This window comes from Poeciliopsis prolifica, unplaced genomic scaffold (assembly GCF_027474105.1).
Source record: "Poeciliopsis prolifica strain line A6 unplaced genomic scaffold, Auburn_PproV2 SCAFFOLD001, whole genome shotgun sequence".
Taxonomy (NCBI): Eukaryota; Metazoa; Chordata; class Actinopteri; order Cyprinodontiformes; family Poeciliidae; genus Poeciliopsis; species Poeciliopsis prolifica.
In genome coordinates, this window is record NW_026562376.1 from 6,653,277 (window position 1) to 6,681,217 (window position 27,941).

Here is a 27,941-nt window from a genome sequence, read left to right on the forward strand (position 1 = left end):
AAACATCTGATGGATAAAAGCAACAAACGTGACATGTTCAGAATAACCAAGCAAACTTTGAAAAACATGTTTTTTTTATTATGGTGCAGAGATCCATATTAGAAAACCAAGATGTGAAGCAAGGCTACATGAAATTGTACTTCAAAGGGTAACATTATAGACTTACATTTACATACATAACCATGCTTCTTAGTAAAAGAGGAAGTGAAAATGAAAAAAAAGAGAAAATAATATCAATGGTAACAATTAAAAACCATTCGTAGCATAACAGATCTGGATAAATTAGTCATTTCAGCAACTGTGCAACCTTTGAACTTGAATATTCTCAGGCTGCATCCTCAGTGAGGATGGCTGCTGTGGTTTAAAATCGTCTTTCTAAAGGACCGGGCAAAAGGTCACAGATTTATTTATTCTTATTGCTTTGCAGAGAGTAAAGTGCTGTGGTCCACTGACCTGGTTCACCTTTAAGAGCATGGAGTATGTCTGTGATTACAGAAATAAAACAAAAAGATGTAAGGAAGTGCATAAGTGGAGAGAGGTAGGTGGGTTCAAACACTTGCATGTGGCAGCAAAACAACCCAACAGAGCTTCACCGACGCCCCTCGCCTTCATGGCATGGTTTAATACCAAAATGTAGAGCCTAAGACGTGCCCTGGAGATAAGTGACAGAAGAAGAAAACACCAAAACACTTGGACCTGGTGAGGGGAAACTTTCTCAACTTGTGACGTGAAATGTGTTCACAAAAGAATACATACAAAGTGGATGCTTTAAGAACCAAGCCAGGTGTGCTCAGTGGAACGTGTATCGTGGGAAGGAAGGAAGGAAGGACGCACTCAGTAGGACGGTGTGTGTGCAGGTTCCCTGACGAATAGTCACAGTACGTCGACATGATGGGAAAGCGCGTGCACAGGTCCCTCCTGTGGCAACTGAGCAATAAGGCACTCAAAAGACACTCCAGCTGTTCATGAAGAGGCATCACAATCCAAGTGAAGCTGCAGTGCTCATGTGCGTAGAACTTTCCATTGCTTCTCTCCCCCCCTCACCATTTGGCACTGAGAGGAAAGGAATGTATGAAAGCTGTGGGATGGATGAAAGGAGTGAGGAGGGGAAGAGTTCCCTGGTGGTCATCTCTCTCAGTCTATTTGGAGAGTTTGCTGATGACGCGGATCAGTGCTCCATTTTCATCTTTAAGACGCTGGTTGTCTGCTCTCAAGTCAACCAAAACCTGCAGGTAGAAGTTAAAGCTCACATTAAATCAAGTCCAAACAGGGAGTATGTAGAGTCAAAGTGTGTCACTTGGTATCTTTCACAGCGATTAATCAGACTCACCATCTACTTTACATGAATAATCCCATCTGGTAGAAGTACAAGATAAGGATCGCAGAACTTTGAAACTTTAGTTTTATTAACAACCAATTATTATGTTTGATAAGAGGATATAAAATAACTAATGGTGGACCGATTGCAGTTTCCTGGCTGATCAGCAATCTTTAAAAAGCCTGATCTGCAGATAATGATTTGGCTGATATAATTTTTTTTTGTGTGTGTGTTATAAGGGCGCAATACACCTTTAATGCACCAATCTTCAACATTGTACAATGACAGTGAAATCAGATTACTCAAAATTAAGGAAATTGGGGCCAATCAATCAACCGGTCGATTGATTGATTAAAAATAACAGCCCCATATTAAAGTGAACAGTAAAATAATAAAAAAATATATATATGCAATGTGATGCCCTTATTTTTTTCGGGAGTGTTCTTGAATTTCTTTAAAATCAGAGCACAATGCTAATTTGTAGTTTATTTCATGTGGTCAGCTGGATTCTGCCTATGTATTCTTAAAAGGTAAAAATTATTATTTCATCCAAAGATAAATGAAGCCAAAGCACTCAAAACTATTTAACTCGTGTTTAAATTGATGGCGTTGAACAAGGAACCCTAACCAACAGCCCATTAAACAAAAGACACAAGCCTGTGTTTTGTTATGTACAGCAATTGTACAAGGGAATTAAATACACCTTGTAAGTAACAAGGATTTCCTAGAAACCAGAAGATCAGAAAAACAAAATCACACCAACCCTGGTAGGACAACAGTGTGTATTCCAGCTGATCATACTGTGCTAAGAGCAAACATTTGAATAAACTACCAGAGATCTCCTGTGGCGCTACTTTAGTTTGAACATAATAACTGTGTGTTTCATGAACAAAAATATTTCAAAACAGCCAAATTTATCTTTCCTGTAAGTAAGGAGGAAGTTGTAACTTCCTTTCAGCCAGCTGACCAGGAATTTGCAGGAACAGGCAGGGGAGGGGTGACACTAGAGCTGGACAAATCATTACTATGACATATTGAGCATTTCACCTCGATAACGATAAATGGATGATGACTACTTCACAGCCAGATGTTTCGATGGTATGATTCTGCTGGAGAGGTTTTTTCGCAATAATTTTTATTGTCACTGTAAATGAATTTTAAAACTACAGTGTCTGAAAATAAATAGAAAATGTATACATTTAATTGTTATTGAATAAATAAAGTCAACTGAACAAGTTTAGAGGGATAAAATACTTAACTTCTGATGTCCTTGCTGAACCCAAAATGTTGCGCCTGTACTGAAGCTCTAATGGAAAATGGTTTTGTTGTGTAACAGACTATGAAACAAACACCACAGGAAGCCAGAAATAACTCAAATTGGCTTCGGCTAAGCCACAACATTCAGTCTAGCCACAACATTTCTTAAGAAATAACTTGCATTGTTTTCCCAGTGGTTTTGCTAAACCGTCATGGCTGTCTCAGCATCTCAGCTCAGAAAACAATCAGGTAAAACTGGGTAGGCAGGTGCCAAACACCAACCTTATCACACCACCTGACCACAGTGAGAGGCAGCTCTCTGCAGCGTGCTCCCACAAGCCAAAGCCAGGCCAGTCGAGCAGAGAAGCATGCAAAGTGTCAGCGGTCCTGATAAGTCTCCCTCCAAACCGTTCCTCACCTTTAGCTCCTCCTCCAGCTCTGCCATGCGCTGCTCCAACATCCTCCGGTCCTGGTGTCGGAAAAAAATGTGAGGGGAAGGGAGGGGACAGAGAGGAAGCGACGCAGAGAAGAAGGACAGAAGTTGAGTGAAAACAAGTGAGGAAGTGGTTTAAATGGGGGAAGAGAGGAGAGTGTGTCAAACGGCAGGGGTGGCACTGGTGAGGCACACGAAGCTACAAAAACTACAAAAATACAAACCAAGCAAGAGAAAATATCGGCAGGAAGGATAGGAGTTAGTTTTACCTTTCTCTCTAGGTCCAGTAGTGCTGAACAGTCAGTGAAGCGTTCTTGTCTCTGTTGGGCAAAGAAAATACTTTTTTTAAATCAACAACACCAAAGATTTTTAAGCAATTAGTAAAAAAAAATTAAGTAAATATGTTACCCTCAGTTGTTATAAAAATGCTATAAGTATTTGACTTTGTAATTTAAGTGGGTCTTGTCTATTTAAAAACTCTTGCTCTTTATGAAACTCTGCCTTCAGGAAGTCAATCACAACAGAGCTCCTCTATTAGGCCTTGAACAACTTCTTTTTTTTAAAAAAAAAAATCAGCTTTGCATTGAGAAGTAGCTCAGTGCAATTCCAAAAGTGGTGTCTACTAATTACTGCTGGCTAGTCTGAAGGAGCCGAGTTGTGGGGGAGGGCTGCTCTGTGAGGCGGAAACGTGGAAACTGCAGCTTTGAGGACGAGCTGCGGCTTGAAGGCGGAGCTACGCCCAGCTAGGCGTTTTGCTCAGCTGAATGCTTACCAAGGGAGATTCAAGGATTTCTCAAACATGAAAGCATAAAAGAATCAAGAAAACACTCCAGATATGCTTCTAATGAGGGAATAACTTTACAACATGATGTAAAGCTCAAAATATTTTACATAGTATTGCCCCTTTAAGAAGGGAATTGAACTACTTCATCACCTGCGTTGCCTTCTCCAGCTCCACCCTGGTCTGACTAATGATCCTCTGTGTGTCCTGCAGTTGAGCTTGGAGCTGGCTGTTTTCTCTGGAAACCTCCTCAAATAGCTGTTACACACACACACGCACACACACACACACACACGCACACACACACCCACACACACACAAAGGCAATTAATAATAGAAGTATTACAATGTAGCAAACCAATCAACTCCAGCTGCTGACCTTTTTAAAATCTTTGCTTTCCGATCCTTCTCTCTGGGTGCGGTTGCTATACGAGGTGTCCAACCTTGAACTCATGTCTTTGTCTTTCTGCATACAGAAAAACAAAACAAAAAAAAGGTAAACATGGCTGCTGTATTCATTTAATTATATTTGATTGCGCACATCAAGTACAACCTGTGGATCCAGCCCACTCCCTGAGAACTCCTCCTCTCCACTGGGCTCAATGTCTTCACCCTGAAGGAGACAGATGGTATAAAACCAGCTTTTAGCTGCTCCAATCCTGCAGCAGTTTTCTCCATGAAAACGGTTTTGTGTTTACCTCCCCGGTTCTCTGTGCCTTCCTCCTGGCTCGGGCCTGCCTCCTCTCTCTGCGCTCTCTGGCCCATTTTTCTGTATCGCTCTCTCCTGTGATGGACTCAACATCTGAGCAGAAACACACAGCATGTCAGATGTGAAAAAGAAAAGAGAAGAATCTAGGCTAAAAAAAAAATTATATCAAGTGAACTTTTTTCACTTGAGAACCCAAAACTTTTATGTGTTTTATTGGGATTTTATGTAACAAAGAAACACAAATTGGTGTGTAACTGGGAAGTAGAACAAAAAGCACACAAGTACATTAGAAATAAGCTAAAATTAAAACAAAAACTAGTTGGAAAACATTTGAGAACACTAATTTTCAAGTCCTGCATAAGATTCTACATTGCCTTTGTGTCTGGACTTTAACTAGGCCATTCTTATGCTTGCAGCTCTGCTTTTAAGTTTAGGGTTCTTATCCTTTTGGAAAGCAAAGTCCCAATTCAGTCTCAAGTGTTTTGAAGCCTCTAAAAAGCTGTTTCGAGCATTGCCCTCCAGTTAGCTCAGTTATGCCATCAACTCTTACCAGCTCTTCTGTCCATGCAGTAGAAAAGCGTTCTTCCAGTATGATTCTAGTTTTCCACAGCAGGTAAGTAGGCCAAAAAGTTTTCATTTTGGGCTCCTCTGACCAAAGAGCTTTCTTCCACATGTTTGCTGTGTCCCTAAACAAAACTCGTGGCCAACTTTAACTGGGACGTCTGATGTCTTTCTTTCTTTCCTTCACATCTTTTTTGCCATTAATCCATAAATGCCAGATTTGTCAATGGCAAAACTAATAGTGCGTTGTTGACAGATTCTCCCTGCCTGAGCTGTGGAGCCTGTAGCGCCTCTGGAGTTAAATTCTGCATTTTCACTTCTTCTATGAATAACATAAATTAATTTCAATGGAATGAAAATAAAGAATAAATCCTGGAGAGAAAATGGGCTGAAAAATTACTTTTTATTTGTCATTATTTTCCTTCCACTTCAAAATTATATTCTTTCTGTTGGTCTATCATATGAAATACCAATAAAATGTATTAAACTTTGTGAATGTAAGATGCTTTTGGAAGGCAGTGACAACCTTTTCTTTCAGACGCCGGAGGACGAGCTGAGCCTGCAGGCTGAGTGAGACCGAGCAGGTCCGACTTCTGCAGGCTGGCAATACGAGATCTCCAGCTCACTTCCTGTAAATGCATCATTTTAGTGTTGCAAGATTACAAAAACATGAACGGCAGAGCCAAACCGGTCTGTAACCATTTCAGAGGGCATTTACCCCTTCATCTGCCTTCTTTTGTTTGGCTTCCTTCTCTTTCTCTTCTTCCTCATTCTTTTCTCTTCCTTTGTTGTCAGTCTTCATGGTTTTAATTGTCTTCTCTGCCTCCTGCAAATCTGTTAGCGTAACTCCCTTTGAATAAAAGAAAACAATGATGAAGCAAACACAAACGGCGCAGCCAAGGTTCAAAAGCAGAGAACAGGTGAGGAGGTAAATCCTGACCTGGGTGGAGCGCCGGGATTGCCGCGCATGCCGGGAGCGGGCTTTTCTCTGCGCTTCCGCTTCCTCGTCTCGTACAGGTGTCAGATACGACCTTTGTGATCAGAATCACTGTCAGTGACAAAGCCAGATCACCGTCTTTGTTTGGTTAGAAGTTTTGTTCTTACTTGCGCCTCTGTTTGCTCTCCTGTTCGCTTGTCGTCGTGCCTTGAGAAATTGAGGTGATGGTGGACGGTGGTTCCTTCTTTTCCGTCTGTTCCTGAGGAGTTCTTTGGGAAAATGTTTTAAGGTATTTATGTTCAAAATTAGGTAAGAAACACACATCTGGTCATATTTTTCACCCATCAAACCCTCAAATATTGAAAGTAGGGATTATAAATAAATCTAACGTGGCCTTTATATTATTCTTAAAAGCAGATTAGTAATTCCAATTCCATTTTGGCAACAAAAAGTCCTCATAACCACTCTTTGTAATAATGCATAGTCATCACCTTGATTGGATGATGATTTGACATCTTCGTTTGCAGTTTTTATTTTACATAAACAACACTATTGTTTTTTAGCAAAAAAAGGTTTCCATTGACTGTCTGGTCAATACTTGATGACTTTTCCTACGAAAGCCATTCATTTAGAAAACCTGTGAGCGCCATGAAAATGAAATGGGTGAAGATTTCCTCTTACCCACCAAACGGCCTCTCTGCTATAAACAACTTTTGCTCTAGAATCATAAAAAATTGGAATCCTGGAAAGAGGGAAAGAACAACCCAAAGCTGAGGGAATAGTAAATAAAGCGTCTCTTGCTGCAGCTACTACAGATTGCTTGAGCAGCATGTAACCAGCCTGAACCCCAGTACAAGCTGTTGTTTATAATCATAAGAAAATATATTTCCCCGCCACTCTTTTTTCCCTCCTGTGTGAAATATCTGCTTATTTCCACAGATTTCATTAAATGAATAACGACTCTCTTTAAACAATCTTCCAACATAATTAGCTTCTAAATACAGTGTTTTTTCCCCTCCCTGTCTGAGCCAAAGTACCCTTGCTATTGCCTTTCTAAGCGATTCTGCCCGATTCTCATCTATCTTCTCTGCTTCGTTTGCAAATTTTCCCATAGAGCTGGATTTCTCCAGTAGACCTGGAGTGTTGAAGTCTAAAGAAGCGGTTACTTGTTTTACAGTCATCTGAAGTCATCTCTGTGGTTTCCACCTATTGCCCTTAATAAGCTAAAGTACCTTTCTTATGGAAGGTTTGGCCCATGATTGGACAAAATGGGCCAATCAGCAAACAGAAAGATGGATTGTAAACAATGACGTCAATTTTCTGTGCTGTTTTAGAAATGTAGTCCATCTATGTTTGTAGTTGCAGCAGAGGAAGTCAATGTAGCCTTTCAGACAGTGTTGACCACACTTCAAAATATAGTGCCATTTAAGTCAGAGACAGAGGAATGTATAAGACATTTTATCGCTGGCAAGAATGTGGTTCGGCTCAGCACTTGGGGATTGGTTGTTTATAGCATGCGCTATTTCTGGTAAGCTTCATAGCATAACTTCTTTTGCAGTCGTTATAGCCAAACGTCAGCAGTTGGGTAAATTAAGATCCAATCATTTAAAACTTCAACAGAGTGCAAGCCCCCAGGAAGCCATCATTTCCTAACAGCCGAGGTTCATGGTGGATGAAGCGGAGAATACAAAAAGGGCTGTTTTTTAAACTAGTCTAGAGCCCAATAAAGGAGAGAGAACTCAGACTGTTGGTAGCATTGGAATATAGTGACCTATGAAGAAACCAACAATAGAGTTCAAGCAGTGTAACGGATGGTGTCCTGTGAATAATGTTTTGCCAGAAACATTACTGTGGTGCAATTAAATATAGGTTAATTGTGTAGACAAAAGTGAGACCAACACAATCACAACAAAGTAGGTTAATATAAAGTAGGCCGTTGACACACTTGTTGGGTGGAAAATGCTGCAGCATGTCTGCAGCATTTTTCACAGATTTTATAAACATTTTAGAAAAATATGCTAACCACCATTAAACATGTCTTTACTTCTATGTTAAAGGAAATCATCGGGGAAAGTGAGATTTCAAGTGTTCCTTCAGAGAAGGTATTGTAGAAAACTCTTTGTAGCACACATGGCAGTGGAGAGGTAGTTTCAACAATTCACTGGAACCTTCTTTAACAGTGACTTTTCCACTTGTTTCAAGCATTTGAATGACATAATCAGAATCAATGAAGTACTCTTCTTGTTTTAAATTGCCTACTTGTTTTAAATTGCTCACCGGTCTGCGTATCGGTGCATGAATGTGTGTGCGTTTGTGAGTGCGAATGGGTGAATGTGACTCGAGTGTAAAGCACTTTGAGCGATCAAAATGACTGGAAAAGCGCTATATAAGTTCAGTCCATTTACCATTCACATCAGAGTAATGATGGTGGTCAGAACTGGAGCAGAAACTGCAATGACTTTTTAAATGCTAACAAATTTCAAGCAATTTGAATATTGTGATTTCATTTACAGGCGGACTAAGAATCAGGTACCAGTTTTTAAGGTCTCCAAAGTACTACCATCAAATACATTTGACTTTCTCCTTCCTGGATAAATAGGCAAATCCATTTTCATTTTAGTCTGAAGACTTAGATGTGGGTATCCCTAACTTTGCCTCGAGTGGACAAAATGTTATTTATTGATGCTTTAGCCAGGCTTTCCAAATGTAACATTATCACTCTTCAGTAACTTTTAACTTATTTTTTGTGGGTTTTGACTTCTCTTTTTAAATATTTCTGATATTAGGCAGAGAAGTGAAGATAGTACTTTGTGGCTAGAAGTCTAAAAAAGAAAAACTTAATATATCTGCAATTTTAAGGTAAAATACCTCTGAGCTAAAAGACTATTAAGGCGGCTGAGAACAGCAGAGCTTGTTCCTGTACTCGATGAGGTCACGTTGGCGTCATCCAGTCTCTTTACATAAGACGAGCTAATAAAAGAACAAAATAGGAAAGGTAAACAAAAGCAGATATTTCACTGTAACTTTTAAACATATATTAGTATTTGCAGCTACAGAGGGAAGGATGGGAGGGTGGGGTTGCTGTTGTGAGCTGTGACAATGCAAGCACACAAACACTTAAATGGCAGAGCAAACACATACGAAACAGGTGGTGAGCAGCGTGACTGACCTGTGCAGCAAAGATGGTGTGGAGCTAGTGAACTCATTCCCTAATTGACTATGAAGTCGTCGAGTGTACGACGAGCTACGGCTTAGCCAACTGAGAGAAAAGGGAGACAGAGTGACAGGGACACATACGCAGTGACTTCAATTCTGCTTCTCTACGTTGGGCCATTAAATCCCACCTGTTGAAGCTGTCAGAGCTGTTATCTGGAATACTGAATAGTCTCCGTGTCGGAGTTGGCGGCACTCGAGCGAGCCTTGGCTCCTGGGAAAATGAAAGAGGGAGACTTTAGTCTGTTTATCAGTTATTTATGCAGCTCAGTGAGAAGAAGCTCTAAACGACGCCTTTATTTGGCTCGTCATGTTCTTGTTAAAGGCAAAATAACCGCAATACTGTCATGGGCGCATAAATTTTGGAAACGATTGCGTACCTTGGTGTCAGCGTCAGAGCTAAGGCGGGGGCTGGAGGCGGAGCGGCTCATTCCGAGTCCAGACTCTGTGACTCTGCTCGGGTCCTGGACGGAGTCCGAGAGCCCAGCTGAGCCCAGAGTCACAGAGCTGCCCGCTTTCCTCAGGGACGTTCTCCATGAGCCGGGGGACTCTGTGGCTGGAGGCTTGCTTGGTTCCTGCCACATGTGCAAAAGACTTGGGTTACAAAACTCTGTAAAGCACAATAAGCACCTGGTATCCATGCAACATCTCTAAAAGCTACCTTCTTTAGCTGGCCTGCAGTGGTAGTCGCTGACATGGAGGTAGAAAGCGCACTGGTGGTATTTCGTTTGTTGTTCAAGTTGTTTATGATTTCTCTGTTTTTTGCTTTCTCTGCAACGGTTAAAACATTATGCAGGTCAGAAATCCTCCATACGGCTTCACAGAGACACTGTCAAAACAAAACACAGCAGCTTCTCCCGTCTCTTTCCTCTCACCTGACTCCGTGTCACTCTCAGACTCGCTCTCCTCCTCTGAGCTGGAGCTGCTGGAGGCTTTCGCCTGGCTCTGCCCCGTTTGGCCTTCCTCCTCCTCGTCCTCGGCCGGACTGCTCGGCAAGGCGGGAGGCGGGTGCTTCTCCCGCTCATGAAGGCATATCTTGTCCCTGCTGCTCATGCGGGAGATAGAGGTCCTGCGGTGCAGAGGGGGTGGAGGGGCGGAGCCCGAGTCGGGGAGGGACGACAGGTGGCATGCAGGGAGCTGATCAGTGAGGGCGACCGTACAACGTGCAGCCAATTAAAGCGAGCAAGCAAGCGTCAGTCGGCACATCAACAGGTAGTACCGCTGGACTCTTTTGGTAGTGCATTGTTTTTGAGTTGTCACCAGATTTCTAATTGCATCTTCAATTTACAATTTCTTTTGCTTCAATTTGTTTTTTTAAATAAAGCAAAAAGGCACTAACTCAAATGAAAAAACAATGCCTGATCTCAGTGTCATGTTAGCCACTTATGATCAACTAAAGTATTAAATTTTTTACATTTCGTCATTGTAGAGCTACGAGTCTTTCCAGAAAAGTATCCCCACAGCATGATGCTGCCGCCAGTTTCCTCTAATGCGAGTGATTGATTTAGTCTTTATTGTGACAGGCCTATGTACAATCTAACCTGGCTGCTTCCACATGTTAAACCTTAACCTGCACATTTCAGCAACAAGGCAGCTTCTCGCCATAAAACCGTTATAAATATTCACAGGAAAAATGAATAAGAATAAGAAATTTACCTTAACCTTACACAACAACTTTGTGCTGGTCTATCACCTGAAACACATTACAGGTTGTGTTCGTAACAGGACAAAATGGTTTGCATAGAGTTTTAGTACAGAGTTTTGTAGAAATAAAACTAAATGCTTTCAGTTTTATGACTTTCAAAGCAATAATTATTGGTAATTACTGGTTGTTAATAGTTGTAGTAAATAAGCTGCTCTCAGGAAGGCTCAGAATGTTAATTTAAATCATTTAAAAAAATGATTTAATCCCTTTTTCTCAACTGAGTCATGTTATTCATAAAGCCGTATAATTAGCATGATTGAAGTTATACTAAGTTAAAACTAAAGAACACTGTGTGCAGCTATAACGTTATAAACAGCAGGCTCTGAGAGGGTGCTTAGTGGTTTTTGGAAAACAGACAAATAATCCCTGTCCAGATTTAAAACACTGATGTAGAGAAAAGTCTAAGAGCCACAAATACTGACAGGAAAGTGGGATGCGCCCTGATCTTATGTAATGGTCACTGAAACGCATTATTCAAAGCATTTCATGTACTGTATGTTGTCATTGCCTAAAGGGCATTGCAAAGCATTAAGACTTTTAAATGGCAACATTTTCAGTATTTAAGACTTTATAGTAGTAGCTTCCATTACTTCTTTCTGACTGCATGTCATGTGGCATGACTATGTTCACTGACACTAGTCAAAAGTGACTAATAGCTATGTGGAAGTACAATGCATTATGTCCAATCACTTAAGCTAAAAGAAACCAAAGAAAGTCAATCATGATGCTTGAATTATTTGGAATTATTAGCGCACTGAGCTGCAGGAAAATAATGTCTCTTACTTTGAAACAAACCACAGTTCTGTGGTTAAACAGAATATAGACCAATCATGTTTTCCATTTCCCTTCATAAAATGTAATTGCTAACCTCAGAAATTAACATTAAACTTGAGATTTTCAAAAAAAATTCACTCTTTTTAAAACTTACATTTGTGAAATCTATTTTTGAGCTATTTTTCTTTACAAAGCATTTCTTTAGAATTGTAAAATATTTACTATGGAGCTTGAGAAACCACTCACTTGACATATAAATAGATGGATCGACAGATAAAAGAATAAAGGGAAGATGGACAAAGTCAAGGATGAATCAACAAACAAAAGGATGAGTGGACAAAAAAATATATGGGCAAAAGGATGGATGAATGGACAGACAGAGGGACAGAGTGAGGGATCAGTAAATACAGACAAACGAATAGATGGATGGATGGATGGATAGATGGATGGATGGATGGATGGATGGATGGATGGATGGATGGATGGATGGATGGATGGATGGATGGATGGATGGATGGATGGATGGATGGATGGATGGATGGATGGATGGATGGTAGAAGAACATACTGATTGACAAAAGGCTGGATGAATGAAAAGATGTATGAGGAAATGGGCAAAAGCATGAACGGATGAGAAAATGGATTGGAGGAAAGACGTTTGGCCAGACAAAATAGACCAATTGATGGACAAAAGGATGTAAAGACCAATGGTTGGGAAAATAAATGGAAAAATGGATGGCCGTGCCAGTGGACAGAGAAAAGAATGGATGGATAGATAAAGACAGATATGGGTGAAGGAACCGATAAATATATGAATATAGATCAATGGACGCACAGACAGACAGATGGACTATTTTTTAAGATTCAGATCTGCAATCTGTCAAGCAGAGTCTCTGACAGGGAGTCCAGATTCAACTTCTGATCCACAATTATCCATATCTGGAAAATACATAAATTGTCTAATTCCCCCAGATTACACTGAAACCCAGTAAATCAGACTAACAGCACAAAGCGTCCTCTGCCTCTTAAAGGTTTGATCTGCAGCTTCGTCCACGACTGCACAGACAGTTCTCAGTACAGGCATCGAAAAGGAGAAAAGCCAGAAGCTTCTGACAGCAATAAGTAGCCACTTTAAAACTGCTGATCTAACACCGATAAAAAAAGAAATGTACCAGATGTTTTACTTAGAAAGTACTTCATACAAAGGTCCTGATTACTTCTACACAAACGAACTTGAAACAGCTATTCAGAATGTTTATGACAGATGAAGGACTTTCCACAATAAAAAGATCAGAACTGCCATTATTTATGTCCAATTTTCCATTTACCTTCTACAAAATCATGTTATAAACTGATTTTTTTTCTTAACTTCTAACTGGCTTAATCCTAAATTACAAATTGAGACCAGTAAGTATGCAGTATGACACTAAGACAGACAAAGTCACTTCAGCAGTACATCAGCTCACAGGTACGCTTGGACCGTTAAAATCAGACTTGCGTGCATGCAGACAACTGGTACTGGGCTTTATGGGATTCAGCTAAGGAAGGGCAAAGTGTGTACCAACAACACACACATATAGTGGCACTAACCTGCGAGTGCGGACTGGTACCATGGAGATAGGTTGATTAGTCTCAATAACAGGATTCTGTTTCTGTTTCTCGCTGCGTAACTGAAGAGGAATATAAACAGACAGACTTTAAACACAGAGAACATTCTGTGCCGCAGCACCATCAATCAGATGGAGTTTATCTGAGCGGGTGATAATAGCTGCAGAGCTCGTTTGAAGGCAGACTTACAGCGTTCTGTTTCTTCTGCAGCTCCTCCAGGGTGTCCACGAGGTTCTCGTCTGCAACATCAAGAGGCGTTTGACCCTATAAGGAAATTAAGCCATGTTTTATCAGCTGCAACCGACGATAAAGCTTCAGCGGCTGATTTAGGAGTGAGCAAAGGTCATTTCAGTCGGCCTCACCACGTTGTTGACGGCGGCCATATCGCACATGTGGTCAACGAGCAGGGTGCACACCTCCTCCTGTCCCCAGTGAGCTGCTGCATGCAGAGGCGTCCACCCGTCTATGTCCCTACAGTCCACATCTACCCTGCACTGTAGCAGTACCCTGAGAAGGTGAGGAAGAACAGGGGGGTGGGGGAGCAGTCATGACCATGAATAAAAGACAAAAACAAAACAAGACAAAAAGTCTGTCATTTGTCTTCTTACTTGAGGACTTCGATGTAACCTTTGGCTGCGGCGACGTGCAGAGCTGTAGCCTTGGTGTTGGGGTGAGGCGTCAGGGAGCCGCCTCCTTCCAGCAGCGCCGTGGCGTCCTGCAGCATGATCCTCTCCTCCTCCTTCCGGGCTTTATCCACATCTATCCCTGTGAGGCGGATGTGAACAACGTGGGAAATCTGTTTTTTTTTTTTTTTTTTATATGCATTTAACTAAAATCGTTTCCAGAATGAAACCATAAAACATTCCAAAGGGAGATTGGACTTGGACTTTTACAGACCTTGATATCGAAATATGATGCATATCTTTTGTAGTTGAGACACAACAGTTCAAATAGAGGTGAAAGTCATGAAGGAAAAAAAGTCTGAAAAATGTGAGTTTATTCAGTATTGACAATATTCAGATGCTTTTCTGCTATCACAGAGCTCTCGTTTATATTTGCATATTTTTATTTATTTATGTGAACTATGATAAAACAAACTGAATTACTTTTGATCAACTTGTGGCAAACTTTTACTTCTTTAATTAATCTACATTTATCCTCAAAATACTTCAACACTGTTCAACTCACAATATTTGAGATGCAATGATAACTTGGCTCGTGACCAGGATTGGTCAAAAAGTTTCAAATGTAATCATTTCCTAGTGACTGAACATACATGTTCATAGATGTCACTGAGGGAAGAACACTCAAAATTACCTGCTAGAAAAATGAAGACAGAGGAAGATGTAATTACATCAGAGGAAGACATAATTAAACACTGAAAAGCTTCAAATAAAGCAATGGGAGTAAAGTGGATCTCTGATTATGATTCACTTTAGGTTCAGAGTGAGCTCCATGACTCAGCAGGGCACCTTTGATGGTGATGTGTTAATGAGCTCACCTTGTTTTTTGATTTCAGCTCTGAGAAGCCTCTCCATTACGTCTTCGTTGGCCACATCCAGAGGAAGCTCTCCTTCGCTGTTGACAGCCCCAACATTAGCACCGTGCTCTATCAGGTACCTTCAAAACAAAGAGATGGTCCGCTAGCAGTTAGAAAAAAATGTAAATACATTAATCTATAATTTACATACTGAAAAAATGTTGATCTGAAACAAAACACAGAGTCTGCAGTAGCCAGGATGATGACAGTGAGGAGGACTCACTTGGTGATCTGGATGAAGCCGCAGGAAGCTGCTGCGTGCAGAGGAGTCCAGCCCTCATTGTCCCCTCTGTTGACGTCGCTCCCGTTTTCCACTAGAAACTGCACCATCTCTGCGTTTTCATCAATGCATGCCTGACAGGAGACAAAGAAACACATCAAAATCACTGTGTTTGATATGTTTAGTTTGATTCATAAAACTTCTGAAGCTGAGAACTCAAACGGATAATGCAGATGTTTGTTTCAGAGGGTCTCCAACTCATTAAAAATCAGTTTACATTTTCAGTGAGAAAAGGGGAAAACTCCAGACATTTCCAAAATCTATTAAACCCAACTAAAGCAGCAGAGCTAAAACAATGACCACACTGTATACTTGCTGTAATGACTTTCTGCTAAGTGGGCTGCTAAAAGCCCTCAAGTAGTTTCTAAAACCGTCAATTTTGTTCCATGAATGAAACAGTGGATGTGTCTGGCATCTTTTCCTGGGGAGAAGTCTATTAAAGATCTCAATGTGACCCAACCAAAGTCCCGAGTTAATCGCGTGTGAATCTCATGGGATTATTTTATGCTTTTTAATATTTATGAATAAAATCACAGATTTACCTATTGTGAAACAATTTGCTTTGTATTAGTCTGTTAGAAGTTGCACACTTAAAGAAAATAAGTAAAGGAAATGCAAACGTGCATAAAATGCTTGAAAAATTACTGTTACCCTAATTGAAACAGATCAATGCGCTGAACTAGTTACAGTCCTGCGTATTTGTATTACAGGTATTTGCCAACATTTATATTTATTTTTGCTTTCTATAAAGCTTAAATGCTTAAGAACTTCAAACCAATTTGGTATAAGATAAAGAGAACCGGATAATTGTAAAATATAATTTCCAAATGTTGATTTTACTTATTAAGGAACAAAAAGAAAGCAATTACTACTTAAAATTTTTAACTTTGGTTCAATTTTACACAGGATTTCTAATATATGTGAATTTCTCCACCTTAAACATTTAAACATGACAAAAAAAAAAAGACAAGAAATTTACAAGTGGGAAATACTTTCAGACCATTTTGTAAACATTCCCATAAAATGAAATGAAACAGAAATGTTAATTGCTTTTCGCACTTCTTTATGCATGAAGACACAGCTACGTCTATATTCATACTTCTGGAAAACCTGACAATCAAGCCAGGCAGGATTCTTGGTGCAAGAAGATAACGTGGATCATAATACTAAAGAGTACTTTAAGACTCTGGTTATTACATTTTCCTTGCGCTTATCGTATGTTTTATTGTGTCCTTTTGTAGTCCAACATTTCTCTGATTAAAACACGGCGGGAGAGAACAAATGCATGACAGAAAGTGTCCAACAAAGATATACTTGTTGGATCCTTAACAGAGATCAGTGCAATGAAATTGAAAATGTGCATTATTTTGATTTAAACTTTGTAAAACATTTTATTTCTTGCTTTGCTGTTGTTAGCCATTGCCAGCGAGCTGGAAAACTGCTTTTGTATATCCAATTTCTATTATTTTCTTTTTTAAAAAACATCACTTTTCCTCCTGTACATAGCCTGTAAATATGTATTACAGAGTGTGCACATTTATTTCAATAACAATATAAGTGTTTTTCGCCCATTACAATGACATTCCCAGTGAACAAGAGACTGTACTGGCTGCTGCAGTCTCCTGTCCAACTATAACATTTAGAGGAAAGTTTATATAATGCATGCTAGTGCTAGTCTCCATTTAAACAAATTGCTCTGGGTGAAAACATTGTCCAGGAGGAAAAAATTCAAACAGAGCGATACTATTCATCTATATTCAGATAGTTCCCATTTTACCTTGAGCACATAAACCTGTGTGTCACCCATTTATCAAGAGAAAAAAAAGATTTGCTTTAACTTTTAACTGTGTACACTGTGGTCCAATCGGAAAAAAACAGAGAAAATTTTATTTGACAAAGTTTTAAAGTTCAGAGTTATTTGATTAAACAAAAAATATAATAACAAATTACTAAATGGGCAAATTAGCTAATAGATATTTTGTTGAATTACTGCACTCGTAAATAATGAGTGTTTAAGGTGGAGTTGTGGCCAAACATGACCATTTGGAGCATTTTTCCATCATTAATCTCTGATGACGTAAATGAGCAATCATGAAATATAATCTACCAGAGGTCACATGGTTGAAGTTGGCTTCCTCTGCTCAGGCTGTTGGATGCAGCGGTTGATCTGCGAGCCACACCTACATGCTGCACTGAATGCCTCACCAGGTGACAAATATTACACACCTAGTTTCACATCATGTAATGTAAAAAAACAGGATTCTTCTTCCACTGAATTGTGCTCTAACTTTTAGTTTGGACTTATTTTTCCATAAAAAATTTGAAAAAAACATACAATGTAGTGCTTTTCTGTGGAACCTTTCCAATAAAACCATCACAAACCTTTCCATTGTACAAAAGCTACCTCTTTTGTTGGCCAACTTGGACGTGCCTTTAGTCCACAAAAGCATCACAATTCGTTTTGTTGGAAAGAGGATATTTGAGACAGGAAGTTTCCTACAAACTCTGGGCTGCTACCCAATCCTATCACAGTGTGGCTCCTTTCAGGTCCAATCCAATATTTACATGTGACATTTTCTCCTGCTTTTAGCAACTGAGTGCAAGTATCTCTACAGAAAGCTGCAGACTGTTTCACACCCACTGCCTTCAGCACTTGCAGCACTGTATAGCCATTAGCAAGAAAATCAAGATTTGTTACTTCTTCTCACAGCGCTCCTAATGCTTTTGCCAACTGAGTACACCTGAGGCAGTTCTTGATTTTCCAAAAAAGGGGCCCATACTTAGTTCTTTCTCTCCGACTGGTTGTATATGTATCCAAATGTATTGACACAAAAAGTGGCAAACAGCTGAATAGAAAGACCAGATTAAGGCGTTTTAATGTCAGTCAGCTGTGTTTTTGTCTTAGCAATGAGTCAGAAATTGGCACTACAAAAGGTTTCAACCAGCCCCAGGAACAAGAACTCTGTCATCGCATAGAAATAAAATCATAGATGAGACAGCCTCCTTGAAGCGCCTTGCAAAAATATTCACTTTCCTTAAACCTTTTTTTTCTGTTTTTCACCTCAAAATAAAATATACAGGAATAATTTAAAGACATCTTATCACAATAACGTCCACTAGTTGGTAAATTAATTGATGAGAAAGAGTATGAGACCTGCAAATTAGGGCTGCAGCTAAATGATTTTAGCATTGATTTTTCTGTCAATTATTCTTACGATTAATTGGATTTAAAAAGTGGCATAGTCTCCAGATTTTCCCATTTGACCACTTAAGCCTATTTATGCAATATTAGATACATGAAAGATACAAATGAAAAAATCTAATTCCTTTTTTAAATAAGAAAATAAACATTTTACTGCCTGAGCTGAAATAAGACAGCGTATGCTTGATCATTTGCAGTGAAAAAAAAACATACTAACAACAAAGTGAAAACCTTAACCCTTTCTGCTTGTCCTAACAGTGTAGGGATGATCTGTTCACTATTGTTTGGGATTTACAAGTTAATAAAATCACAGGAGTAGGTGCTCAAGTGAAGGTGAAGTTAAAATTAAACCACCTGAGGAGTTCGGGGTAGAATACATTCACTGACAATGTTTTTTTTTTATCATTAAGGCAAAATGTGTACATTTTTGCACAGATTTCTCTTAATTACTGCTTTGAAGATGTTGTTCTTTCAACAACTGGCCTTTTCCAATTGTCTATACTCTAGTTAACAATCTATCACTAAATTAGTTGATGATTATTTCAATAATTGATATATCAAGATTAATACCTTTACAGACCAGTGGAAGGAAGGAAGAAACGTGTTGCAGAGAGAAACCCCATGAAAATCTGTGAAGGAATAACACTTCACATCATCCCAACATGCTGTGGGGAAACTTTTCTTCAGCAAAAACAGTGAAGATGGCCAAAGCTGATGATGGAACAAAACGGTTCACAATCCTAATGCTGAGCAGGAGCTTCACTCTGCAGCAGAACAATGATGCAAAAACAATTAATGGCTTACCAGTAATACCTGAATCTACCTGGGAATTTGTCAGAAATTACTCAACATCTTTTTTTTATGACAATTAATCCTTTTGCAATTTCAAACAAACAAACACTAAAATGAATAAAAGAGTGAAAGATAGTTATTTTCATAAGAAACATACTTATGTCATTACAAAAACTGGAGATGAGTCTAGGTTTGTCACAATCATACATTTTACTGAACGATAAATTATCCCAGAAATTATTGCAATAAACAATAATATTGTTTTTTTTAGATAATTTTCAAATAATATATTGATTTTAGCATAATAATGCAAGTGCAAGAAACTAATACACCTTAATTTTGCACAGAACAGCCAACACTGCAATAGGAAGTTATATTAAATGTCCAAAACAAAAGGCAACAACTTAAAGCAATGAATTAAGATAAAATAAAAACCACTTTCAACCAAAACCATAAACAAAATTGATAATAAGACTCTTAGCAAAATTGGCCTTCAAAAGATAATCATCAGAATGAAATTTATGAGGCTCATTTTAATCCATCATGCGATTAATTGATTAACTGCTCATTGCAACAGGATTAGGTAAATCTTATTTAATTTGTTGACTGATCCTTGTAGCACTGACCACCCAGGAAGTTGTGACCGCTCTGGTCTTCGCACCCCACAGATGCATTCTCAAAGTTTTCTAAGCCCATACATAGGCTGCTCTGCTTAAAAATAGCTTGATATCACAAAACGAAACAAAAACAGTGAAGACACGAGGACGCTGTTAGTCTTGCAAATGTTCACTCCTGAACAAATGACATTTTGATCTTCTCCCAGCATCAGATGATAAGTTACGAGATCTCAAAGGTGATTACAATTAATCGTCATGACAACAGAGATGTCTGCAGTAAGTTTTAACATGATAAATATAGAAGTCAAGACTTTTAACTGAAAACCACACATATCAAGCAGTGGCCTGAGAAAAGAATAGGAATCATCTTCTGGGGACATTTTCTGGCAGTTGCTGCTGAGAAACTTCCTCTTTCTCTTTATTTATTTGGATGTGGATAACAGAATGTGCTAACCTGAAGTAAATGCCGTCACATCAAGATCAGTAATTACAACTCCTCAACCTGAGTTGAGCGTAATGAGAATGTTTACATGATGCTAAAGCCTCACACAGAGCCGTTCCCCTCCAGGAGTGACTTAAGCTACCTAAGAGGCTCTTCTTTTGGTCTAAATCAACTGATCGCAAAGCTACTTTCGTTCCTCGCAATATGAGACAATTAGTGGGAAGCCAGGTTGGGGGGATAGAAATTTGCTTGTTGTAAGAACAGAAGATGACGCTTGCAAGCGATGTGTGCCTGTTTGGTGGGAGGGTATCGGAACAAGTAGCTGAATGAAAGAACAGAGGGCACTTCTTGCCCCTCTGAAGGCTTCAGAGGTGAGCGCAGACCCTCCACGCAGAGTCTTTCTCCAAGTCATCAAGTGACTCATTGTGGAAATCGCCTTTGACAGCAGCAGCTTGTGCTGTTTGAGGAATGTTTTCCATTTCTTCATCTGAAATCCCCGAAGTCCCTTCCACAGGGTACTGGCAGAGAGGAAGGAGGAAGAGAAAAAGCGAGCGAGGCAGTCGGAGGAGGAGGAGGAGAAAGACAGCGTTGTGGAGAAAGTCTTTGGTTGGTGGGGACGGAAAATTTGGAAAGAGTGGGCCTATATTTGATTCAAGTAGCCAGGCAACAGATGAGCAACAGGGGAGGAACTGGATGGAGGGATGTATAAAAACCTCACTTGGGTACCACCTGGGGATCAAACTAAAACAGGAACACTTTACACAACTTTTATCTTGGGGTTACTTCCACTTCCTTAAATATAATACCCAGTAGTGCATCACCCCTCCCCATGACAGCGAGTGTAAAAACAAACTTATAGTTCTTCTTTGTGTTAATTTGAGTCAAAAAGATCACACGTTGTGAAGGAGGACCGACATTTGACAAATAATGATTCTAAAAGCATTCAAGTTGTATTTAAATTATAAGATGATTCTGTGTTACATGAGCCAGAATTTGACTCTGCACTGTAAAAAAGGAACCTCAGGGGTTATCACATTAACAAAAGAATATCATGTACTGTTAACTAAATAATTGCATGTTTGAGCCAAAAACATGATACAATCATGTTGCATAAAAGATATTCCACAACTTCAACGTTTATAAAATGTAATCATGTTGAGCGAACATGATTCATTATAGTCAGACCGATCCTATGCTGAAGACCACGAGTGAGATCACGCGATATCACAAGTTCACGCAAGCTTACGAGAAATCACGGGATATCACGCGAGAATACGCGAGACAATCGGTTTTTTCTCGCAAATGGAATAAAATGTATTCAAGGTGAGATAACGTGATTCAATTACGTCAGCTATATCTTCCGCCAAAAAAAAAGAACGTCGGGGCGTATTACATTAACAAAAAAATATCATGTACCTTTCACACAATAATGTTGGGTTTGAAACGAAAACGTGATAAAATCATGTTGGATAAACAAGATATTCCACGACTTCACATTTATAAAATTGAATCATGTTGAGCTAACATGATTCATTATATTTAGACTGATATTGTGCTGATGACAACGAGTGAGATCACGGGATCACGCGAGAAAACGCGAGACAATCGGTTTTTTCTCTCAACTGGACTAACGTGATTGAATGACGTTATCTCAACTTGAATACATCTAATTCCTCAAGCTCCCAGGCTTGAGGGTCCTGCGCAGTATCATATATATATATATATATATATATATATATATATATATATATATATATATATATATATATATATATATATATATATATATATATATATATATATATATATATATTTGAAGAAGGTAAGAGTCAAACTATTTTCCATGCCCACACATAGACTGTCCATGTACTTGTAAGACATGGAATGCTTTGCATATTCATTTAAGTAGAAGGATATAGACTGTGTTGACCATTCTGTACTTTTCACATATTTCTTTGGTGATATATATATATATATATATATATATATATTATATATATATATATATATTATATATATATATTTATATATATATATATATATATATATATATATATATAAAAATATATATATATATATATATATATATTATATGTGTGTGTGTGTGTGTGTGTGTGTGTGTGTGTGTGTGTGTGTGTGTGTGTGTGTGTGTGTGTTTTTATTTTATTCAATATCAATATTTGTCAAAGTTAATCTAATAAAAAAAACCACAGTGACGTCAGTTCCAAAGCGCTATTGTGTCAGACTCATCTCTCGCTGAAGAGGATCCAGCGACATCAAGAGATTACGGAAAATCACGCGAGATAACTGGCTTGCACCTTGTTGGGTTTTTTCAAGGGCAGAGGGGAGATTCCTGGCGTGCATCTACTTAATTTGAAGAAGGTAAGAGTCAAACTATTTTCATCTAAATCCATATAAAAATATGTAACTTAAAATTTCTCCACCATTTGCACCATTTTCTACTTGTTCCATACTTGTGTCACATTATTTCATGTTCTGTAGATTAAGTCGGTTAGGTTAAGGCAGATAGCTTTTTGTTTACATTTATCGCCGCACCATGTTAGGTACATTCTGTGCGAAAAAACTCTGCAGAGCCATATGTAGTGTACAAAGCTGCTGCCAGTGACACAAATGGACCCCAGAAATGTCACAGTTTTGTTCCTCCTGAGCTCCCTGGAGGTTTAGAGGATTTTCAACACACGGATCTAACATCAGTCTATTTCTAACTATTTTAATTCTATTTCAGTAATGTTACTATGGAGGTAAATGTAGATACACACACACACTTTGATACCTTTCTATCATCATCGAGATTCTTAATTAATTATGGTAATAAAAAGTCCTACATTTCAGTCGGTGAAACCTGCAGAAAGCATTGCTTTCTGAGCTTTGTTAAATGTTCCTTAAATACCTGTTAGTTATGGATTTCTAGTATATTTTGTCAGGCTAAAACTCTCAATGGATTATCCATTATTACAGACTTGAGCTTTCTATTTTTTTTCTTTAAAATACATATTCCTCTGCTGTAAAGATGTTGGGGTTTTTTGGACTCTTCTTTGTTGTCCCCAAATAATTGTAGCTCAGAAACAATATTGAAGTTCATTGGTTTAATTTTGAAATGTTGATGTTTTTTGTGTTGATTGTGCTCATTTTGACCTATGTTACTATTACTTTCTACCATGTTCAATTCACCATTGTTCTGCACATATGTGCTTGCATGTGTCCAGTGGTTATATTCATGAGGCATTCAAGGGACTTGTACTAAAAGATACAACTCAGTTCAGTATGAATTGCATATTTTAATGGCTGAAAATATATCTGATCTCTTTCAGAACATCACCTGTCTGTAATCCACCTGCGTAAGTACTGGTCAAGGGGCTCATCGGCTATCAAGTTATAGATTCAGTGGCTAATAGTAAGTTTTGCCAGATCTAAAGTGACTGAATGTAGTGTTAGAGAGCTTATAAAGCTAGGGTTCAGCTAAACATTTATTTGGCCAGTCTGTTTTATTTGTCTTTATTTGCGTGGGGATGTGGAAATGTAAGGAGTGTAGTCTCTTTCTGTCTCGTAGATATGACCTGTTAAAACATTTTACACTTAAACACGGCATATGCGACGTTATCCATGCCCACACATAGACTGTCCATGTACTTGTAAGACATGGAATGCTTTGCATATTCATTTAAGTAGAAGGATATAGACTGTGTTGACCATTCTGTACTTTTCACATATTTCTTTGGTGATATATTCATGTCTTTATTTAAACATCTAACAGCTTCAGTTAGATGTTTAAATGAGATGTTAAACTCAATTTTAGTCATGGCACAATGAAGGGATACTAACAATTTTAAATATCTTTCAAATAGACTGCAAGCCACTGATCACTTTTGTTGTCACTTCCTTTGAATGTAGCTATGTTTTCAAGTGTGTGAACCTATACTGCTGGTTGAGATTGTTCTCATTGTTTTTTGATCTGCATATTTAGGAAGACACTGCTGAGGTCAGACGAGAGTGCATCCTCAAAGGTCTGTGTGTACCTAAATGAAGATCCAGAGAAGCTGGTGAGGGAGTACATGGTATGTTAAATTCTCTTTGTGTTTACAATAGAACTCCTAAGAGTTGTTAAAATACTTTCACCAACTAAGGTCCATGAGTGACTCAATCAATGTCAGTCTTAATTTATTTATTTAATTACATGTGAATTGTCTCCCCCAATACCCTTCCCTAACTCCCTTAGGACGTTGATGAATGAAATGGCCAAAGCCGAGACTGTCCTCGGAATCGTCATTTGAGCAGAGGGTGCAGAGGCTGCCGATGCACATCTGGATGTTGGGATTGTCCTGGAGGAGGTGGAAGTTATGAACAGCTTGGGCAGTGTATCTTCTGCAATAGTGATGCTGCTGGGACTAATCAACGCACTAAACTTGAGCTACCCTCAAGTTTAGTGCGTTCAGCACTCAACTTGCTCAGTAACTCAAGCATATCTTTGAAGTAATACAGAATAATAATGAAATTGGATGGAAAGAACTTATCAAAGAAAGCACAAGTTCTCAATATGAAACTCGCTGCTAAGTTGAGTAAAGTTTCATATGGAAAATGAGTGTTTAAAGTCTGCAGTAGAAAAGATTTATATTGTTACAGTTCTCTAAGTTGAGCAACTATACTGACATGTTTTATGTTGTAAAGAATTGGCTGGGAAATGAAACTGTAACCTTTTTGCAGTTGTTTTTTTATTTCAATGTCCAACTCGGCTGTGTTTTGTGCTGTGTAAAAAAACGATATATAACAATTCTGAAAATACAATTGTGTTGTACCTTTTCTAATTGTTGAGTGTTCTTCCTACACTTTCACCTAGTGCTATCTTAAAATGCTTGATTAACGCTTGAAAATATGTCTTTGAATTAACATCATGAAATAATGGAAAGGATTTCCACACGATTAACTAGCTGTCTTTTAGCATGAAGCATATTTGTTGAGCTAACTTGCTTTTAGTGAGTTGGACCTACTGAATCAGGTAGTGTGAAGGTACCACTGTAAAATAAGGTTTCAACTAGATTTACATTCATCTTAATGAAGTTACATCAATGATTTGGTCCTAAACATTGCAGATTAGTTGGGCGGGCTGTACGCTATAGTAACTGAGTAAAGGAACCTTTAAAACATATGTTGAGTCAACACATTTCATTTGAATTTGAATAACCTTAATGAATGGAGTTGAGCCAACTCATTTGATTTACAATCATCCATTGCATTACCATAATTCTGGTTAAGCCCAACATATTTGGTTTAAATTAGAACAACCTTAATGAATTATGTTTTGCCAACTCATTTTATTTATATAAGAATAACCACAATATATTACGTTGAGCCAACATGTTTGATTTAGAATCACCCATTGAATCACCATTGTAACAAGTTGAGCCAACACATTTGCTTTACATTGGAATAATCTTAATAATTAGGTTGACCTAACACATTTGCTTTAAATAGGAGTAACACAAGTACATGGTGCTGAAATAAAGCAAAGTAATCAGGTGGAAATCCTTTCCATAATTTTTTTATGTTCATCCAATGACTTATTTTTTTCAGTGTGGTGACCCTCAAGTCACACAAGCTGCAGAAAACAGAGGAGGTGAACTTTGACTCTTACAAATCTAGTTCTTTCTATCTAAATTGTATCATGTATTTTGGGGCAAACTGGTAGAATTGAGCTCATTGTGAGTCTTATGGTTTTGCTCACTTTCATCAGATGATGCAGAAGTACGAAGTTTGGATTTGAAAATCATCTCAGTGGAACACAAACAGTGAGTCTGGGAACAAATAATGATTTACAACAAAACGGAAAAAATGAAACCTGTTCTATAGGTAAAAAACTATAAGACGTTTTATTGCTTTCACAGATAAGTCCCACTGGTAGCTTTAAATGACTGGAGCATTTGCAGCTCTTTTGGGAACCTCAAATATGGGGGGAGAAAAACAATGTTTACATCTTCTTAAATATCACATATGACACTTGCTGGCTTTGTCTTCAGCTTGCGTAATGAGACGAGGACGTGTTTGACACCCTGTGTTATAAATGAAGAGGAAATACAGCATCACTGAAGGTCTGTGTGACAGTGATGATGTCCAGAATGCAGCCCACTGATGACACTGAAGTAGAAAAGACAGAAGAATCTCTAAGAGCAGTAATCCTCGGTCAGGGGACAAAAAAAAAAAAATATATAGCTAATTTAATTCCCTCGTCACACAACGCAGGTTTTCCTGAAGATCATGGCACTTCTACTGCTCCTATAAAAATCTTCAATATTCTTAAAAAAAGCCCTCGATAAAAAGCAGTGACATCATACGCAACTGGATTCCTTAAACGCCTCGGATACCAGATTTTTTTAAACAAGCAGTTGGAGGGTTTGCAAATTAGCTTCAAGACAGAACCAAGATGGTTCAGATAAACATGCCAAACATGCAAAAGGGGTTCCACAAGGCTTATTTCTAAGTCCATTATTGTTGTCCATCTAAAAACAACCTAGAGCTCATTCTGAAGTCACTTCAATAACAATGTAATTTCTTGCTCTGCGAAGTCTTCTGAGTAGCTCCAAAAACTTGGTAAAATTAACTTAAACTTCCTTTGCAACAAATCTTTTCAAACGCAGTTGAATTGATCATTAAAATTAATTTGCATTTTTGGAAATGAAGTGTTTCTAATTCGTAACACTTTCTGCTCCTAGGTTAGTTAATACATTTCTTATGACCTCAATGGAACAAACCTAGTGAAATAAATAAAATTAAAAAGTCCACATGCTGAATCTATGAACTGTAATTTGAAGAATACTTTATGGAATAATTTTCTACCCTTCCTGTAGTTATAGATTTTCCACACGAGGAAATGTTTGTTCACTAGATTATTACAATATATTACTACACAGGGAGTGTCTGCCTCAACCCTGCAAGTCTGCGTCTATAAATGAATATCATCCCAGCAGCATTGATATGACCTCATTTTACTGTGTGGCATAAAAGGTTTAAAAACAAAACAAAACAAAACCAAGAAGTATTGAACTAACCAAGGGGTGAAAAATAAAGTGGACGTGTCAGTCTAAAGTAAAGAAACTGTGACACAGGCCAGAAATTCTGCCTAAACTTCCCTGAACAAATCCAAGCATTCCGATGAAGCTGCAGAACCTGCTGCGGTAAATATAAAGCAAATGTTTACTTTGTTTCCTAGAAAGCAACACATTTTACCTAACGAGCTTTGTAACCTGAACGCCTCATTTTGTGAGGCTCATTAACTGATCAATGTCGCGGTAAGTTTAGAGACAATCGGACGCCTGTAAAAAAACCGATCAATTGTGTCCTGATCACAGGCACAAAGTTAAAACTGCTCACCTGGTGAAGCGCTGTCAGCCCGTCTACGTTGGCGTGGTTGATGTCAGCTCCTTGTCGGAGTAGCGCCGCCACCTCCTCCCGGTCCCCGGCGGAGCAGGCGGCCATAAACACAGCTCCCTGCGCGAACTGCACCTTCGCGCGCCGCGTCCCAGAACCGCCCGTGGTTTTCCGAGTGTCCGACCCCGTCCGGTCCGTTTCCGAGCCCAGCCATCGCTGGAGCTGATCCTGCCGTCGCTGTTTGGCAGCTTCGGACCGGGAATGGTCAGTGGCCGCCATCTTCCCCCTGGTGAGTCCACGGACAGATTCAGCTCATGGTACGAGGAGGAGAAGCAGCGGACTGCCGTGTTTAGATTGAGCCTTCTCACCCCCTGCCCGGGCTGCGCCACCTGG

General features: G+C 38.9%; 1 protein-coding gene and 1 long non-coding RNA gene across 5 annotated transcripts; one reads left to right on the forward strand and one right to left on the reverse strand.

The window, feature by feature from the left end:
• Positions 1 to 56: 56 nt before the first annotated feature.
• Positions 57 to 27,930, reverse strand: zmp:0000001167 (protein phosphatase 1 regulatory subunit 12A). 4 transcript variants are annotated; one of them, XM_055029093.1, is made up of 24 exons: positions 27,552 to 27,929; positions 15,059 to 15,189; positions 14,797 to 14,915; positions 13,904 to 14,060; positions 13,658 to 13,802; positions 13,485 to 13,559; positions 13,278 to 13,357; positions 10,085 to 10,278; positions 9,871 to 9,980; positions 9,590 to 9,784; positions 9,341 to 9,423; positions 9,166 to 9,255; positions 8,865 to 8,966; positions 6,164 to 6,265; positions 6,000 to 6,090; positions 5,778 to 5,909; positions 5,586 to 5,688; positions 4,488 to 4,591; positions 4,343 to 4,402; positions 4,169 to 4,255; positions 3,943 to 4,047; positions 3,278 to 3,328; positions 2,994 to 3,044; positions 57 to 1,226 (listed from the first exon to the last, which is right to left on the reverse strand). In XM_055029093.1, exons 1-24 carry the CDS (start codon positions 27,825 to 27,827, stop codon positions 1,140 to 1,142), a joined length of 2,730 nt encoding a protein of 909 aa, XP_054885068.1. In that variant the 5' UTR covers positions 27,828 to 27,929; the 3' UTR covers positions 57 to 1,139. The 4 variants fall into 4 exon arrangements, with proteins under 4 accessions (XP_054885068.1, XP_054885074.1, XP_054885075.1 ...); XM_055029099.1 differs by lacking the exon at positions 2,994 to 3,044 and having other exon boundaries at positions 27,552 to 27,930; XM_055029100.1 differs by lacking the exon at positions 9,166 to 9,255.
• Positions 22,392 to 24,602, forward strand: LOC129359496 (uncharacterized). The gene is made up of 4 exons (XR_008605919.1): positions 22,392 to 22,550; positions 23,501 to 23,527; positions 24,154 to 24,244; positions 24,406 to 24,602. It is a non-coding gene; the product is annotated as an uncharacterized LOC129359496 (long non-coding RNA).
• Positions 27,931 to 27,941: the final 11 nt, after the last annotated feature.

Coding starts and splice junctions, on each gene's coding strand:
- zmp:0000001167 (XM_055029093.1), bottom strand. CDS start 27,827: ATGGCGGCCACTGACCATTCCCGGTCCGAAGCTGCCAAACAGCGACGG. Junction 9,981..10,084: donor TGAGAGTGACACGGAGTCAG/GTGAGAGGAAAG, acceptor TAACCGTTGCAG/AGAAAGCAAAAAACAGAGAA. Junction 4,048..4,168: donor AAAGCAAAGATTTTAAAAAG/GTCAGCAGCTGG, acceptor TGTGTGTAACAG/CTATTTGAGGAGGTTTCCAG.